General features: G+C 33.8%; 1 protein-coding gene across 4 annotated transcripts in view; it reads right to left on the bottom strand.

The window, feature by feature from the left end:
- Positions 1-16,565, bottom strand: part of SMAP1 (small ArfGAP 1) — a 175,122-nt gene that overhangs the window by 64,621 nt on the left and 93,936 nt on the right. For 3 of the 4 annotated variants that reach the window (XM_055329996.1, XM_055329997.1, XM_055329999.1), the window contains one exon: positions 13,866-13,946. The exons of the other annotated variant lie outside the window; for it this stretch is intronic. In XM_055329996.1, the coding sequence (XP_055185971.1) occupies positions 13,866-13,946 (81 nt within the window). The remainder of the gene's footprint in view (positions 1-13,865; positions 13,947-16,565) is intronic. 4 annotated transcript variants of the gene reach the window in all.

Raw genomic sequence — 16,565 nt, 5'->3', positions numbered from 1 at the left:
AATTGGTGAGTGGTCATTACTCAGTTTGATAAGCAAATCTTTTTTTAGTAGTCTCTAGATGCCTGTGACTTTTCCCACACTACCACAGGTCAGTACAACACATTACAATCATGGTAAAATAAATTAATGTCCTTGTTTTGAAAGTTTAAATGTCATATTTAAAAATAATTTTTGAAATAGCACAATTACAAGAGCAAACATTATAACTCAGATAAACATAACATTAGGCTAAAGGGAAGCCAAAATAAATACCATAGTTTGTGAATGTCCAAATGTGCACCCCAAAGAAAAACATACTAATGAAATTGTTAAGTTATAAAATTCATTAAAATTGAGTTATAAAGATAAAATTGCATATATTTGCAAGGAGTCCTTTGAAAATGTATTAACTTTCTAATTATGGTAAAATATATGTAACATAAAATTTACCTTAACTATTTTTAAGTGTATAGTTCAGTAGCTCTAAGTACATCACAGCCATCCATCTCCAGAACTCTTCATTTGCAAAATGGAAACTCTATATGCACTAAATAATCACTACCCATTTCTCCTGCCCTCTAGCCCTTGGCAACCACCATTCCACTTTCTGTCTTTATGAATTTGACTATTCTATGTACATACATAGAAGTGGATCATACAATATTTACCCTCTTGTAAACTGGCTTATCACTTAGTATAAAGTCCTTAAGGATCATCCATGTTGTAGCATGTGTCAGAATTTCTTTCTTTCTATAAGGCTGAATAATATTCCACTGTATGTATATACCACATTTTGTTTATTTATTCATCCATTAATAGAAATTTAGTTTTTTCCCCATTTTTTGGCTATTATGAATAATGCTGCTATGAATATGGGTGTACAAATATCTGATTCCCTGGTTTCAATTCTTTGGGGTATATATATCCAGATGTGGAATTGCTGGATTATATGGTCATCGTAAAAATAATTAATTTTTTGAAGAATCACCACACTAGTTTTCACAGTGGCCACACCACCTTACAATCCCAATAGTGCACAAGGGTTCCAATTTCTCCACATCCTAATACTTCTCATTTTATTTTTTTGTTAGTAGTCATTCTAGTGTCCTGTACAAAGTGCCCTGTTTAAGTCCTATAAAAGTTTTCATTTCCACCTATATTTGAAAATGTCATGAGTTAGATATTTAAAAAATAAAAACTTATTAATTCAGCCCCTAGAGTAAAATTTATGGTTATACAAACATTGCATAAGAAAATGATCATTTTATATATATAATATATATATAAAATGTTAAGTAGGGAATGAGGAATGAGGAAACAAAAATATAAAAATACAACCTACCAAGGGAAAAAAATGGAAGCAAAAACCAAAATGTTGTAAGTGGCGAGATTTAAATTTAAAACTGATTTTCCTTTTTACTTTTCTTGTATTTTCCATGATTTTTATAGTAAGAAACAAATGGCTACAGAAAGAAATGAGGCTGAATATCATTATCATAATGATAAAGATTTAGAAGTAGATGTAGACTTGGTTCGGTGGAAAAAAGAGACATGGGCGGGGAGGGGGATATAGAACCAAATCAAAGTTACTGAGACAAGAATAAGAAAGGTACAATTAGAAGACAATATCTACTCAGTTTCCCTGGAATTTGTATGTACTTGAAAAGGCATTAACAAAACGTGAAAACAAGTAAGTAAACGCTGAAGGGCTTTGACATTTGTACTTTTTCTATAAGCAGTTAGGCTTAATCTCAATTCTTCCCAGTGTTCAGGCCCCCACTAAGTTTTGATGACGCTGGAATCTTTCTATTCTGCCGCCAGTTATTCTGGCACTCCAATACTTTCAAATAAATGTAGTAATCTAGACAAATAATTTTAAGTATCACAAAAGTAATATTCCAGGAGACGAAAAATGACATCAACACCCAGTTTGATGTACCTATAATTTGAATTAGTGATTCTGAAAGGTGGAGCAGATTTTACCCACAGGGGACATTCAGCATGTCTGAAGACATTTTGGATTGTCAGGACTGGCAGGATGCTGCTAAACATCCTATAAGGACATCCCCCCAGCACTGTATCCCTAATACCTAAAACAGTGTTTGGCATGCTGTAGGTACTCAAAAATGACCAGTTTTTTTAGTTTTAATATCTTCTTTAATAAGACATTACAGCACACAACTGAGCCCCAAGTGTGTCAGTTAAACATGGGGATGCAGATCCATAGGAAGTAAAATGGAAACAAATATAATCTTAAACCCATTCCTTTTGGCAATTAATGGAAACACAGAATACAATGGACCAATTCCCTCTCAGTGTCTCAGATTTTATAAAGTCTTTGAAGACACCAAAACAGTTTTATGATGAACTTTGCTGTGATCTGTTAAAGAATCTTCAAATTAAATAATGAAGATGCTTAAGAATTATAGTTTTCCCCTTAGAGCAAATATAACTCAAACATAATAGAAAGGGATTGTACTAATTATCCTTACACAAAGCATGAGAATTAATGTCTTATGCAAGACCAATGCAGCTATTTTCCTATCACTGAGATATAACATTAAATATAGTGTCTTCAGCTGCTTATAAAAAAGGGTTAAATACGAGAACAAAAAGCTTTTATTCTGAATTACAGTCAGTAAAACAAATGAAAAAAAAAAAACTTGTGAATGATTTTTAAATGATTTGTTACTAAATGTAAACATACATATGGTCAAAGCATTTTTAAAAACCTTTAAATTGGAATTTAGCCAGAACTTCAATAATACCCACCACAAGCAATCAGGCAAATTCTTATGTTCTGGTACCCAACATATTAGGAAGTAACAGATATTAAATCTGAAACTTAGGAAATTAAATACATGAAAAAAAAGACTAAATTAAGATTGTAATAGAAGTCGCTAAGAAACTATCACCACTGAAGAAGCTTTTCCTTGTCAATATCTTAAACTTACAGTGAAGTCAAACAAGGTGGGCAGAATCTGCACAGCTACAAAACAAATGCAGTGATAAATTACAGCAGAAAGAGGGAATGCATTTTGTAAATCCACAGGATCAGATTTGTGGCTCTAAGCAATTACCAGCAAATAGTTGAGTGTTCTTCCTTATTATATTAATTTTAAAATTTAAACAGTTACAGCAGTTACACCAGTAAAGTTAATAGTTGACAAGAGCAAATTAGAAGAACCCTAAAGTTGTCTTAACTGGGAGGGACTTACCTCATCTATCTGAACCAACCCATTTCCCCATCCTCAGAGCCAAAAGAATGTGGAGATTGGCCTATTTTAATCCTTTACTAGTTCAGACAGAAGTCATACTGTACACAGTCTTTGATTTTAGGAAATATATATATATATACACACACATATATGAGAAAACTGAGGCTCAGAGTGTTCAGACATTTAGAAAATAGTGGAGCTGAGAAGCAGATTGAAGTCTTCTAACCAAAATTCAGGCTCTTCCATCTCTGTCTTCTAAGGGTTTTGTTAATATTTTTCAGAAGGCTCTTTAAAAGTTCATATCATTTGATTTAGCAATTCTGGTTTTAAAAACTGATCCTAAGAAGTTATCACATAGCTGTACTCTGATTATATATCTATTTTCATTAATCAAAAGAGAGATACATTTTAAACTTTTTAAAATGATTTTATTTATTTATTTGACAGAAAAAGAGCAGGCAGAGGGAGAGGGAGAAGCAGGCTCCCTACTGAGCAGGGAGCCTGACAGGCTACAGGGCTCAATCCCAGGACCCTAGGATCATGACCTAAGCCAAAGGCAACTGCTTAACCAACTGAGCTGCCAAGGCACCCTGAGAATACATTTTAAAAAGAATCTTACTGTTTGCACAGCCCCTGAGCCTCTCTCGTCTTGTGTTGAGGGACGGGGACCTTCTGCCCCAGGTTGCTCCTTTATCCAGCCCCATCCTCTTGAGGGGGTTGGGGATGTAAAGGGCCTGAGGTCTTCACTTACTCAGTAAATAAAACTGTTTTTGTGGAAAAAAAAAAAAAAAAGAATCTTACTGTACTTAGAGTAAGATAAATTATGATGTATCCATTCAATGGAACATTAAAGAAAAAAAAGCATACATATATTTATCAAGAAGAAAGGGCATTGAAGATTTAACCAAAGACATTGGTAAATGACAGAGGAGAAGAGTAGGTAACAAAATAATATGTATAGTGTGATCTCATGTAGATATATACATTTCCATGGAAAATAATCAGGAAGGATAAACTTCAAAATGTTAGCAATATTTTTTTCTATGTGGTCAGATCTGTGGTGATATTTCTTTTTGCTTACACACATTTTCTAACATTAAAAACATATATGGTATGGGTACTACAGGGAGAGGCTATTAAAAATCAGCTAGGCTCTGTCTCTTGGTTAAAGAATGAGTAACTACAAATTTACTATAGACAAAACATGATTTCTTTTTACTCAGGTATAGCACTGTGATCTTCTTTTTCAATGAGAAAATATTAATTTTTAAAAGGGTACTTAATAGCTAAAAAAGATAGGAAGTTGTCAATAGCAACTAGCAATCTATACCTCAATAAAACATAGATAATAGAGAAGCTGCATTAAAATGCTTTCTAAGCCTAATGTACAGTGATATTGCACCTATTGTTTTTTAAATCTACAAACAAAAGATTATTATCAAACTAATCTCTAAAGTTGAGCGTTAAGCTGGGAATGAAATGATTTGTGGAAAATACAAGGAATCTTCCAAACCCACTTATGAAAATGCTCTGTGAGGCATCTGCTATGCTTACTCACCTAGACCATGTTCTATGATTTCTATAAAAGCATTAATTATCAGAAATATCTTATTCTCAAACGAATTCATGTATCATATGAAAGGCTTATTTAGACTAAATTACATTTGAGAGCTAGGTAACTGTGTAAATATCTCGGTCAGATTGCCAAAAAACACCTATCAATATAGCAACTGGCAATGAGCCACCTAATTTAATTTTATAATGTTTTACTAAGAACAATTTGGTTTACAATTGGTTGCTTACTTTCATAGGGCTGTACTGAAATTTTAAATTCAACAGATTTGTAATTGTAGTTTACACTTATTCTGTAAGATTAAATCACTTATATTTATCAAGTAAAAATTTATTTTTTAAGTTTTATTAACATAAAAAACTGGGACGCCTGGGTGGCTCAGCGGTTAAGCATCTGCCTTCAGCCCAGGGCGTGATTCTGGAGTCCCTGGATCGAGTCCCGCATCAGGCTTCCTGCGTGGAGCCTGCTTCTCCCTCTGCCTGTGTCTCTGCCTCTCTCTCTCTGTGTCTCCGCCTCTCTCTCTCTGTGTCTCCCATGAATAAATAAATAAAATCTTAAAAAAAAAAAAACAAAACATAAAAAACTTCTTCAAAAAAGCAACTTTGCTGATTTTTTCTTTTGCAACTAGCAGGAAAAAAATCATTTTTCATCTATATCATTTTCTTAAAGAATCAAATACTTGTCATATCTTGACATAAACTTTTTAATGATAGTATTAAAGTAGGAACCTTCTCTTTCCCATAATACCACTGCTTCTCTAATTTCCTTCCTGGGATTTTTTTTTCTACATTCATATACTTTGTGAACTGATTTTTCTTTCATGAATTTCAAGAAGCTAGTGGCAAAAATCTGCATAAGAAACAGTTTCTAGGACAGCTCTGGTGGCTCAGCGGTTTAGCGCTGCCTTCAGCCCAGGGTGTGATTCTGGAGACCCAGGATCGAGTCCCACGTCAGGCTCCCTGCATGGAGCCTGCTTCTCCCTCTGCCTGTGTCTCTGCCTCTTTCTCTGTGTCTCTTGTGAATAAATAAAATATTAAAAAAAAAAACTTTCTAAATTTTACATTAAAAAACTATAACACATACTTTGGAGACCACATCCCATTGACAACAATCCCTTTTAAACTAAAGTACCCCACCAAGGGATATATGAATAAGTATATACATGCGTATGTACAGGAGCACAGAAAATTATAATTTGTTTAAAACAGTTATCCTTACGTAGAGCTACTATGAGAAATTACATATTTTTTAATGCTTTGCTTATTTATAGATTTTTTCTACAAAACAGGTAATAATAAAAAATAAAAGTTTGAATATTAAGAGAATTTTAAAAGTTCATAAAAACATAAAAATATTCGAAGACAGGTACATAATTATATCCTCTCAGTGTAATGATCAGAGAGGAACTTAAAGTCCATGAAAATATCTCTGATAGAATAATCTAAATTATTCTATTAATATATCCATTGCATATAAAAACAATGGTACAACATATGGTATTTGTCGATTGTACACATGAAACTAATATTATACTATATGTCAACTTAAACCATTTCTTCCAAATTTTATATACGTATGTGGATATATATATATGATCTATATAAATACAGAAGTAACTTGCATTAGAAATAACTAAATAATAAAAAAATATTATATATATATATAAAATATTATATATATATATATATATATATATATATATATATATATATATATATAAAATAACGCAATAGGCCAGCCCAGGTGGCTCAGCAGTTTAGCACTGCCTTCGGCCCAGGGCCTGATCCTGGAGACCTGGGATCAAGTCCCATGTCAGGCTCCCTGTACGGAGCCTGCTTCTCCCTCTGCCTGTGTCTCTGCCTCTCTCTGTCTCTCTCATGAATAAATAAATAAAATCTTAAAAAAAAAAAAAAAAAAGAAAAAGAAATAACTAAATGCCTTTTCTCCTAAATTAGACTTTGTGTTTTAACAGTAAAACAGTTGACTAAGAGATCAGAATTATGGTGGGTGCAGAACCAGTATGAAATAATATGGAAAAGGTGACTAAAGGCCAGCTCTGCACAACACTGAAAGTCATCTTTAAGAGTATTTTAAGGGCAGCCTGGGTGGCTCAGTGGTTTAGCGCCGCCTTCGGCCCAGGGCCTAATCCTGGAGATCCGGGATAGAGTCCCACATCAGGCTTGCTGCATTGGGCCTGCTTCTCCCTCTCCCTCTGCCTGTGTCTCTGCCTCTCTCTCTGTGTGTCTCTCATGAATAAATAAATAAAATCTTAAAAAAAAAAAAGAGAGAGTATTTTAAAATGATTTTAGGAATCTGTGTGTTCAGTAGGTGGAATAATTCTAAATTTAAAACTATTATTGCCAAGAGGACTTTGAGATCATTTAGGAAACCCTGTCATTAATAAATGAAGGAAAGAAGGTTCTGTAGTTAACTGACTTTGCCAAGGAGATAGTTAACCACAGACCAACGGCTTGAATCTGGCTGTCTTCCTGACTCTGCTTCTTTCACTACAACTAATTCTCAGTTGTTGGGAAGGCAAAAAGCAGAGGATCTCAACAAACTGTTTCTGTAAGTAAAGTTTTATCAGAACACTTTCATTTACTGCTTGTTTTTACAAAGAAAAAATGGAGTAGTTATGAAAGATATCTTATGATCTACAGCCTAAAATAGTTACCAACTGATCCTTTACAGAAAAAAGTTTGCTGACTCTATGTTGAAGATTTTTTTACCATACAATTCAGAAATTTTAGAACTTGATCCATAATAACCCATATGATGGGTTGTAAAAAATAATAATAGAACAACACTAGCAATTACCTTATAAGGGGTTAATCCTACTACCACCAAAGAATCTATTTGTCCATTTTGCATATTTTGACACAAACATCTTTTAGAAAAGAAAAACTTAGAACTTTCCAAAGGAGAAATTAAGACTTGACTAAACTGAAAGAAAATTCGTATACATTCCTATTCTATAAAACCACTTCTCATCTACATGAATATATTTATAGATCATTGGCTATTTGGGAGAGAGCCTAACAGATAAATCTAAGCTAAATGAATTAGAGATGTCAAATGTATGACAGAATATTTTAGAAAAAGTCAAATTTATACGCAATTTTCCAGCAGGATATCTAAGGCACAAAGGAGACACATATATTTAAGTGCCAAGAACATCTAGCCTATTAATCACATGATTCATTAAACTTTTCACTTTTATCTTTCTCTTCTCAGAAAAGCAAGCAAACCTGACTCCAGCTGATCCTGTTAGTAACAGCACACACCACAAAAAAATGTAAACCTTGGTTAAACTTAAGTACAAAATACAATTTACATAAAAGAGACTACTCAAGGAAAACAAGTTTATTTAAAGAAGTCCCCACTAGAAGCTAACAAATCAGTAAAAGTTATTAATTTACTAGTGAAGATAGCATGAAATAAGGTTACACACAAACACATAGCTCTTTTTTAGGGAACCGGGGACAGTTCATTATAAAACAATATATCCTACATTGTATAGTCTTGTATATCCTACAAGACTAAAAATTGCAACCAGAAAGGAACCTGAAGATATATATATCAAATTAGAACACACACACACACACACACACACACACGATCTGAGACTTAAATCAGAAGACTTGGGTTCAAATCTCTGAGCTGCCAACAACTGTTAATACTGAGCAAGTTACTTCTTGATGATTTAATGTCCTTCTAACATTTAGTTTACTCCTTCCCTCCCTCCGTCCTTTTTAGAGAGGGTGGGAGAAGGACAGAGAGAATCCTCAGCAGGCTCCACGCCCATGAGATCAAGCCCCACACAGGACTCAATCTCACAACCCTGAGATCATGATCTGAGGTAAAATCAAGAGTCATTTAACTGAGCCACACAGACATCCCTGGTTTATTTCTTTATAAAATAAGTGATTTGGACTAGAGTAGTAAGGTTCCTTCTAACCCCCAAATTAACAATCTATTTATTTGAAAGAGAAAGACAGAGTAAGAGCACGAGTGGGAGGATCAATGGGAGAAAGAAAGGGAGAGGGAGAATCTCAAGCAGACTGGGCTAAGCATGGAGCCTGATGTGGAGCTTGATCTCATGACCCTTTAATCACGACCTAAGCTAAAACAAGAGTCTGACACTGAACAGACTATACTATCCAGGGGCCACAAATTAGGTCATTTTTAAGTAACCATTTATTAAATCACTGCTCTGTGTCAAGAACCATGTTAATAACTTTAATAACCTGTAGAAGCTAATGAATTTAGAAAAAGCGTTTTAGAATAAATAATCTCTTCCAGCCTCATTCTTTTAAACACATAAAGAGATATGAGATGGAGTTTAATATGTGCTGCCTTAAAAATATAAGTAAAATCCTTCTTCCAAATCAGACTCTATAAATTCTCCAACTAAACTAGGTGACATTAGTCAAATTATATATTCTCTCTGAATCTCCATTTATAAAATGAGGACCATCAACAACAACTCTGTAGTTTTTGTGAGGAATAAAGATAACACCCACAGGTATAAAGTTGAAAGCTTGCCCTTTGATGTCAGAATTAAGACAAGGATGTCCTATCACTAATTCAAAAACTAGAAATAAAAAGAGCAATAAAATCAGCTACAATAAAGTCACAAAGCTAAGGTATCTGCAAAAAAATAACCGGAAAAAAGCTAGTATCCTCTATGTGTGTTTATACACAGATGTATACACAGATTGGTACAAACGAATGAGGAAAAGTTAGCAATCTAATTGAAAAATAGACAAAAGATCTGAACCAGAACACCAAAAGAGGAAATCCAAACAGGCAATAAACATATGTAAAAGGCATCTGGCCTCATTAGTAATCAAGAAAAGTGATATTAAAAATATAATGGGATATCATTATATACTCCCCACACTGCAAAGAGTAAAATCTCTAACATATAAAGAATATGGCCTGACCAGAATACATTTGGTATACAATTTGGAAAACAGTTTAACCTTATCTAGTCAAGTTCAAGATGCAGGTAGATTGGGATGCCTGGGTGGCTCAGCAGTTGGGCATCTGCCTTTGGCTCAGGGCGTGATCCCAGGGTCCCAGGACACTGGGATCCCTGAGAGGGGCCTGCTCCTCTCTCTGCCTATATCTCTGCCTCTCTCTGTCTCTCATGAATAAATAAATAAAATCTTAAAAAAAAAAAAAGATACAGGTAGATTATAACCCAACAATTGCACTCGTAAGTATACCTTAAAGAAATGCATGCTTAGATGCATATATAGAAGTGTCCATACCAGCACTGTTTATAAGAGCTAAAGCCTGGTTATAATCCAAATATTTATTAACAGTGGAATGGATAAATAAAATAAGGAACGCATATATATAGAATACTACAAAACAACCTAATAAACCATAACTAAATACAATATGATTGACCCTTATAAAATGTTGACTAAAAAAGCAAAATACAAAAGAATGTCTGTGATATCATTTCATTCACACGTTAAAATATAGAAATAAACGACACTGTTCAGAAATACATGCAGAGAAGGTTAAACTATTTCTAAAATGAAAAGAAATTTTTATCTCTGGGGAGAAGGGAAGTGATTATTTTTTTTAAAGATTTTATTTATTCATTTATGATAGACACACAGAGAGAGAGAGAGAGAGGCAGAGACACAGGCAGAGGGAGAAGCAGGCTCCATGCCAGGAGCCTGATGTGGGACTTAATCCCAGGACTCCAGGATCGTGCCCAGGGCCAAAGGCAGGCACTAAACCACTGAGCCACCCAGGGATCCCCAAGGGAAGTGATTATTTATTAGGAATGGTGTTGCGGGGGCAGCTTCTGGTGTGTTGCTCACGACTGATTTCTTGACTTAGTGAATACATGGATGGTCACTTTACAAATATATTGTATATATACAAGTACACTTGCAAGTTGTACACCTGTAAGTTTCTGGCACACAGGAGATAGTAATAAAAACAACTATTACATTATAATGATGATTTTATTCTGACTACTATTGCTACTACTTTCACTGATATTACTACTAATTTCTCTTCTGCCGATTATATATGCCCCCTTAAAATATCAGTTCAGAGAGACTATACATAAAAAATGCCTGTATGTGAAAATGTATGCATGCCTATTAAGCTTTTTATTTGTGTTATTTTCTTTTCCGTTTCCCCACTGTTACACTTCTAAATGCATCTTCCTTTTTATATACTTTGCACTATCCTGACCACAAAATTTTGATAGGAACTAAAGTTTTCCCCTCTACATGATTATTCTTTCAGCAAGGATCTGCTGATGGTGACATCAGCAGCAGGAGTCATAAACCTCTGGTTGAGTAAGAATAACAGATGATATATAAACTGAGTTTAATAAAATCTAAGTATCTAAAGGATGTAGTATAAGAACTATACTAGATTCTCATTGCTCACACACCTTGAACTGCTCTTCTCAAGCTCCCAACCCAGAAACTCAGTTCTTAGGTGATTGCTGTAGCCCTTTTCTACAGGAGGCAACAGAAGAAGTATTTACATGCAAGGCTATGAAACATACATGGTCATGGTCACTACATCAAAAAGCTCGATACACTTCTATGGTAAGGTTTAAGTGGTTATATCTTGTCAAGCACCAAAAAAACTCTTTATTTTGGTATTTCCAATTCTTGATAACAAAATATAACCTCTACTAATGATTTTAAAATTCCTTTTAATGCAACCAGAAATTATAAGAAATTTCACCTGAAGTTTACTGATGCATGTTGGGGTGCTTGAGTGGCCCAGTCAGTTAAGCATCCAACTCTTGGTTTGAGCTCAGATCATGATCTCAATCATGAGATCAAGCCGCACCTCAGGCTCTGCCCTTAGTAAGGAGTCTGCTTAGGATTTTCTTCTTCCTCTGCCCCTCCCCACTGTGCTCTAAGTCTTTAAAAAAAAAAAAAAAAAAAAAAAAAAAACTGACTGCATGCTAAAGAGAAAGTTACCAGAGGGGAATAAAGCCACTTAAAGTAACCAGGTCATAATTACCAACTTAATCACTCCTTTTAAAAAATGGAATATCTAACATCTACATTTTTTCAAAAAAATCTAGCTTTTTATTTTTTTATTTTTTTAAATCTAGCTTTTTAAAAATAGATTTGTTTCAGATGGTGGGGGGCAGCTTGAGTGGGGGAGAGGGGTAGAGGGAGAAGAGAATCCTTGCTGAGCAAGGAGCCCGATGTGGGGCTCAATCCCAGGATCCTGGGATCATGACCTGAGCCAAGGCAGATGCTTAACTGACTGACCCATGTAGACACCCCATTAACATCTAAATTTAATTTGATGAAAGGTAAGAATTTGTGTTTATTTATTTATTTTTAAATATTTTATTTATATATTCATGAGAGAGAGAGAGAGAGAGAGAGAGAGAGAGAGAGAGGCAGAGACACATGCAAAGGGAGAAGCAGGCTCCCCACAGGAAGCCCTATGCAGGACTCAATCCCAGGACCCTGGGATCACGCCCTGAGCCAAAGGCAGACACTCAACCACTGAGCCACACAGGTGTCCTGAAAGATAGGAATTTAATTCTGTATACTATCATTAAAACCAAGTGATATTCAAAGAAATTAACTTTAACTGAAAATTAGTATTTCAAAGAATTGTTCTTAGCAAAGGTCTTACAGTCAGCATTTCCAGTTTATTAATTGTTCTTCACTACCTTGGAATCAACACACTATGAGATGAAAAACATCAATGAATTAGTACACATATATTTATTCTAAATATCTGCTAAAAACAATAAACTGTTAGAAATAAAGAAGTGCAAGACTTGGTCCCCACCTTATTGATGCACAATCTCAAGAAACAAAACATCTATGCATCTGTGTTAGATAAGAAAACTTATCTAAAAATACAATTAAACAATAATACAAAGAAGGAAGTAATAATATCAAATGTATAGCAATGTCTCCAGAATTCTGAGGAAGGGAAAAAGTGTGATCCAGTTGAGATATTTAAAGGACTTAATGGGAAAGGTAAAATGAGTAAGTCTTAGCTAGAGATGGGGAAATGAAAGTATATTCTTACAACTCTTTGAAGGTAGAGACTGCTTTAATAAATGACAGAGAAAGAACCACTATGTACCTGCACTATACACTTTAAATGAATGCACCTTGTATATGTAATTTACACCTTGATTAGGTCAATTTTTTAAATTTCCGCAACTATGAAGGATGCTCCCTTTTACTGACCAATCCTTTAACCATGCTTCCATATTTTCATGATCAAATATATTCAAAGCCAAGCTGCTATAACTATTTACCCAAAGTCTTTTAAAAAGCTAATGCTCTCTTTACCTCTAGTTTGCCTAAGCACATCTAGATGGCATATCACTGTCAAAATAATCTTCCGAAAGAACCTTTCTGAATCAGATATATCTCTATAGACTTTGAAATGTTACCCACAGCCTTTGCTCAAAAAAACAATCAACATGGACTTAAAGGTCCTTTACAATTTGAGCTCCATCTACCGTGCTGGTCTTATTTTTCACTACTGTCTATACACAGATATATATCTTTGCAAAAAGATATGCATCTATGGATAGGGATATTTTTTCTATACATAGGTATTTTTTCAACAGAGATACTATTTTTTCGAAATATACTTTGTATATTTTCGGTTTCTATACCTGTCCTCAAGGTATTCTCTCCAAATGATATACTCCTGCCTTTCACCTTAATCCTACCTACAATTCAAAATCTACCGCAAATGTTTACCCTTAAACATCAACTCTTTTCTGAAGGCCCCTTCAGGTATGATCTCTTCATTCTCTAAACTTTCACTCAAATCTGTTTGTGCATGAAAACTAAAAACATTTTTATGTCATTAATAAGAGAATACTAATCCTTAAGGAATTCACATGATCTACATAGTTACATAGATATGTAACTGACTAAAAGTTATATAGGACAATCTAGAAGGACATGCTTAGCACACATATCCATTCAAAAAATACTTACAGAAAGAATGATTATTAACATACTGTAAATATCCCAAAAGACATTCATATGTAAAAATACAAAAATAAGATGGTAATATTAATAGATATTTTTTAAAATGAATTTTACCTTTTCAGTTGTAAGAGGTTTTACAGGCTTTTCTGGCTCCTTTTCTTTCTTTTTCTCTTCCTTTTTTTTTTCCTTTTCTTTCTAAAACACAGACCAAAGCTTTGTTTACTTTTTAAAAAATGTCAGCTCTTAACACATTTTTATTTTATAGGTTGAGTCATTATTTGAGGAAGTGTTTGATGATGACTATCCAGTGATACTGAAATACAAAAGTAAACACAGCAAATTCATAGTCATTGAAATTACATATTGATAACACAACAAAGAATATCTTTTCTTTAAAAAATTTAAGACAGAGATGAAACTATTTAGAACTTCTTTGAAATTTTAGAGTTTGTTTTAAATAAATGAGACCTCTAAATCAATAAATTCTCACTGTGTCTTTACATCAGGCTAGGCTTCCTAATAGCAACCATAATACTGAAATTTGAGCAAGAAGAAAAAATGTAAACTAACTGTGAAAGAATTCCTTATGACACAGATGAAAACAGATTACAAAATGTGAACATGAGATGAAAAGGGAAAAAATGCTTTAATTTTTTTAAATATCACAAATCATGGAGACCCCTGGGTGGCTCAGTTGGTTAGGTGCCAATTCTTGATTTTGGCTCAGGTCATGATCTCATGGGTCATGTGATGAAGCCTCATGTTGAACTCCATGCTCTGGGAGTCTGCTTGAAGGTTCTCTCCCTCTGCCCCTCTCTCAAGCATAAATAAACAAACCTTTAAAATATCACAAAACGTTGAGTCTACTACATAAATGTTGTGATTTTTAAAAGGACAAAATACAATTAATTTCTCATTAAAAAATGTTAAGGATATATATGCCTGGTACCATAGCAAATTGAATAGTATAGTTAATCCAATTCAGTGTAAGTATAATGGTACCATGATGTCCACAATTGCATTTCCAAGAAGGATAAAACAGGATATAATATTAAAAACTTGAGGGCCACGAACATGCCAAAAAAGAAATATGAAATAAAAGACTGAACAATGAACATTCATAAGACATTTAAAGGGAAGAGATGCCTAGAAACCTAGAAGTGAATCACTACTACAAATGCGTATTAATTAGTACCTTAGTTTCCTAGCAGCAAATAGGAAAAGATAAACTGATGAACCTAGGAAAGGCAGAATAATAAACACACAGAACTTAGTCAAAATGACTATGGGTTTGTTTGTAACTGTGTCTTTAAAATGGTATTTGACACAACCTCTCTCAACAAAATTATTATTTACAATTGAAAAAAGATAACCCTGGCAATTCCTAGGCTATAACATCAAGACATATAATAAAGGTTCCTATGGGCCAGACACTGTGATAATCACCTTATTTTCTAGAGTCTGAAAAAAAAAATGTCATCATGTTCATTTTACAAATGAAGAAACCAAAACTTACACAAGTAAGGCAGAAAGCCACACAGCTAATCAATGGGAGGACCAAGGGAAGACAAAGCCAGACTCTCAAGTCACTATTAATTGCCATCCAGTGAAGCACTATTATTTTTTACTATTCTTTCATACAACGTTTAATATTTATTGAACCCTTACTATGTGCAAGACACTATTTTCACTTAGCAATGAATAAATGAGATGAACAAATCCTTTATCTATTTTAAAACATTTCTAGATATTAAATTCGTGAGGAAAGCAATGTGATAAAACATTCTCACTAATATGTTGGGGATGAATTGTTCTATAACCTCACAGAACTGTTAAGTTTTCAAGAAAGGCACTATCATGAGAAAGGGGAAGAAGATAGTCTTTCTAATCACTGTGACTGGTAGGCACATATGATATTACCAAAAATGAATCAGATTATTTAGCTATGTTTAATGAGAAAGAGCACAATTCAGTGTTCAACACTAGAATTTCAGCTGTTAAATATAGCTGTCATAATAGGGATATTATGATACAAGCTTTGAAGTAACATTAAAAACATGAGGTCTAAATTCAGATCATACAGTTTGATCCACAGATGACTCCCATCTCTAGAATCAATAGTTGCTGAAAGATCAAAGAGCACTGTGAGAACCTAATTTGTTTTAAAGTATTTTTTCAGCAAGAACAAAATACAGCGTGTTTGGTATTGTAAAATAGTTCCTGAAACTTGGTTTCTATATATACAAATGATACAGTGAAATAGGCCTTCCATGTGGAAAAAAAAAATCAACTGTCCAATTTTTATAAGATAGAGAAAAGCACATATTGGGTTCATTATACCCAAACTATACTTGAGTGATTTGATTAAAGACATGGTCTTCAAAAAATTTTTATTATGTACTCTGTCCTTAAAAAGTTGTGAGCATATATATGCTACCATGTGTATATATTTCTTTATTAAGTATATGTAACACTATATTATGCACATTATAAAACATACATTACAATGGAAATTTTGAAAGGATAACCAAAAAAGGCACAAATAGACCTTGGGGGTAATGCTAGAGACATTAGACTTTGGAGCACACTGACTTATTCCAATGCCTTTCTTTTAAAAACTGAAGTGTAATTTACAGACACCATATTAACTTCAGGTATACAAAATAATGATCAAACATTTATATAAACTGCAAAATGATCACCACCATAAGTCTAGTCTCCTCCTATCACATAAAAGTTACATACGTGAAATACAGTATTGTTGCTCTAGTCACCAAGCTATACATTATTACCCATAACTTACTTTATAACTGA

The sequence above is a fragment of the Nyctereutes procyonoides genome, unplaced genomic scaffold (genome assembly GCF_905146905.1).
Source record: "Nyctereutes procyonoides isolate TBG_1078 unplaced genomic scaffold, NYPRO_anot_genome, whole genome shotgun sequence".
Taxonomy (NCBI): Eukaryota; Metazoa; Chordata; class Mammalia; order Carnivora; family Canidae; genus Nyctereutes; species Nyctereutes procyonoides.
This window is presented reverse-complemented; position numbering and strand designations above follow the sequence as displayed.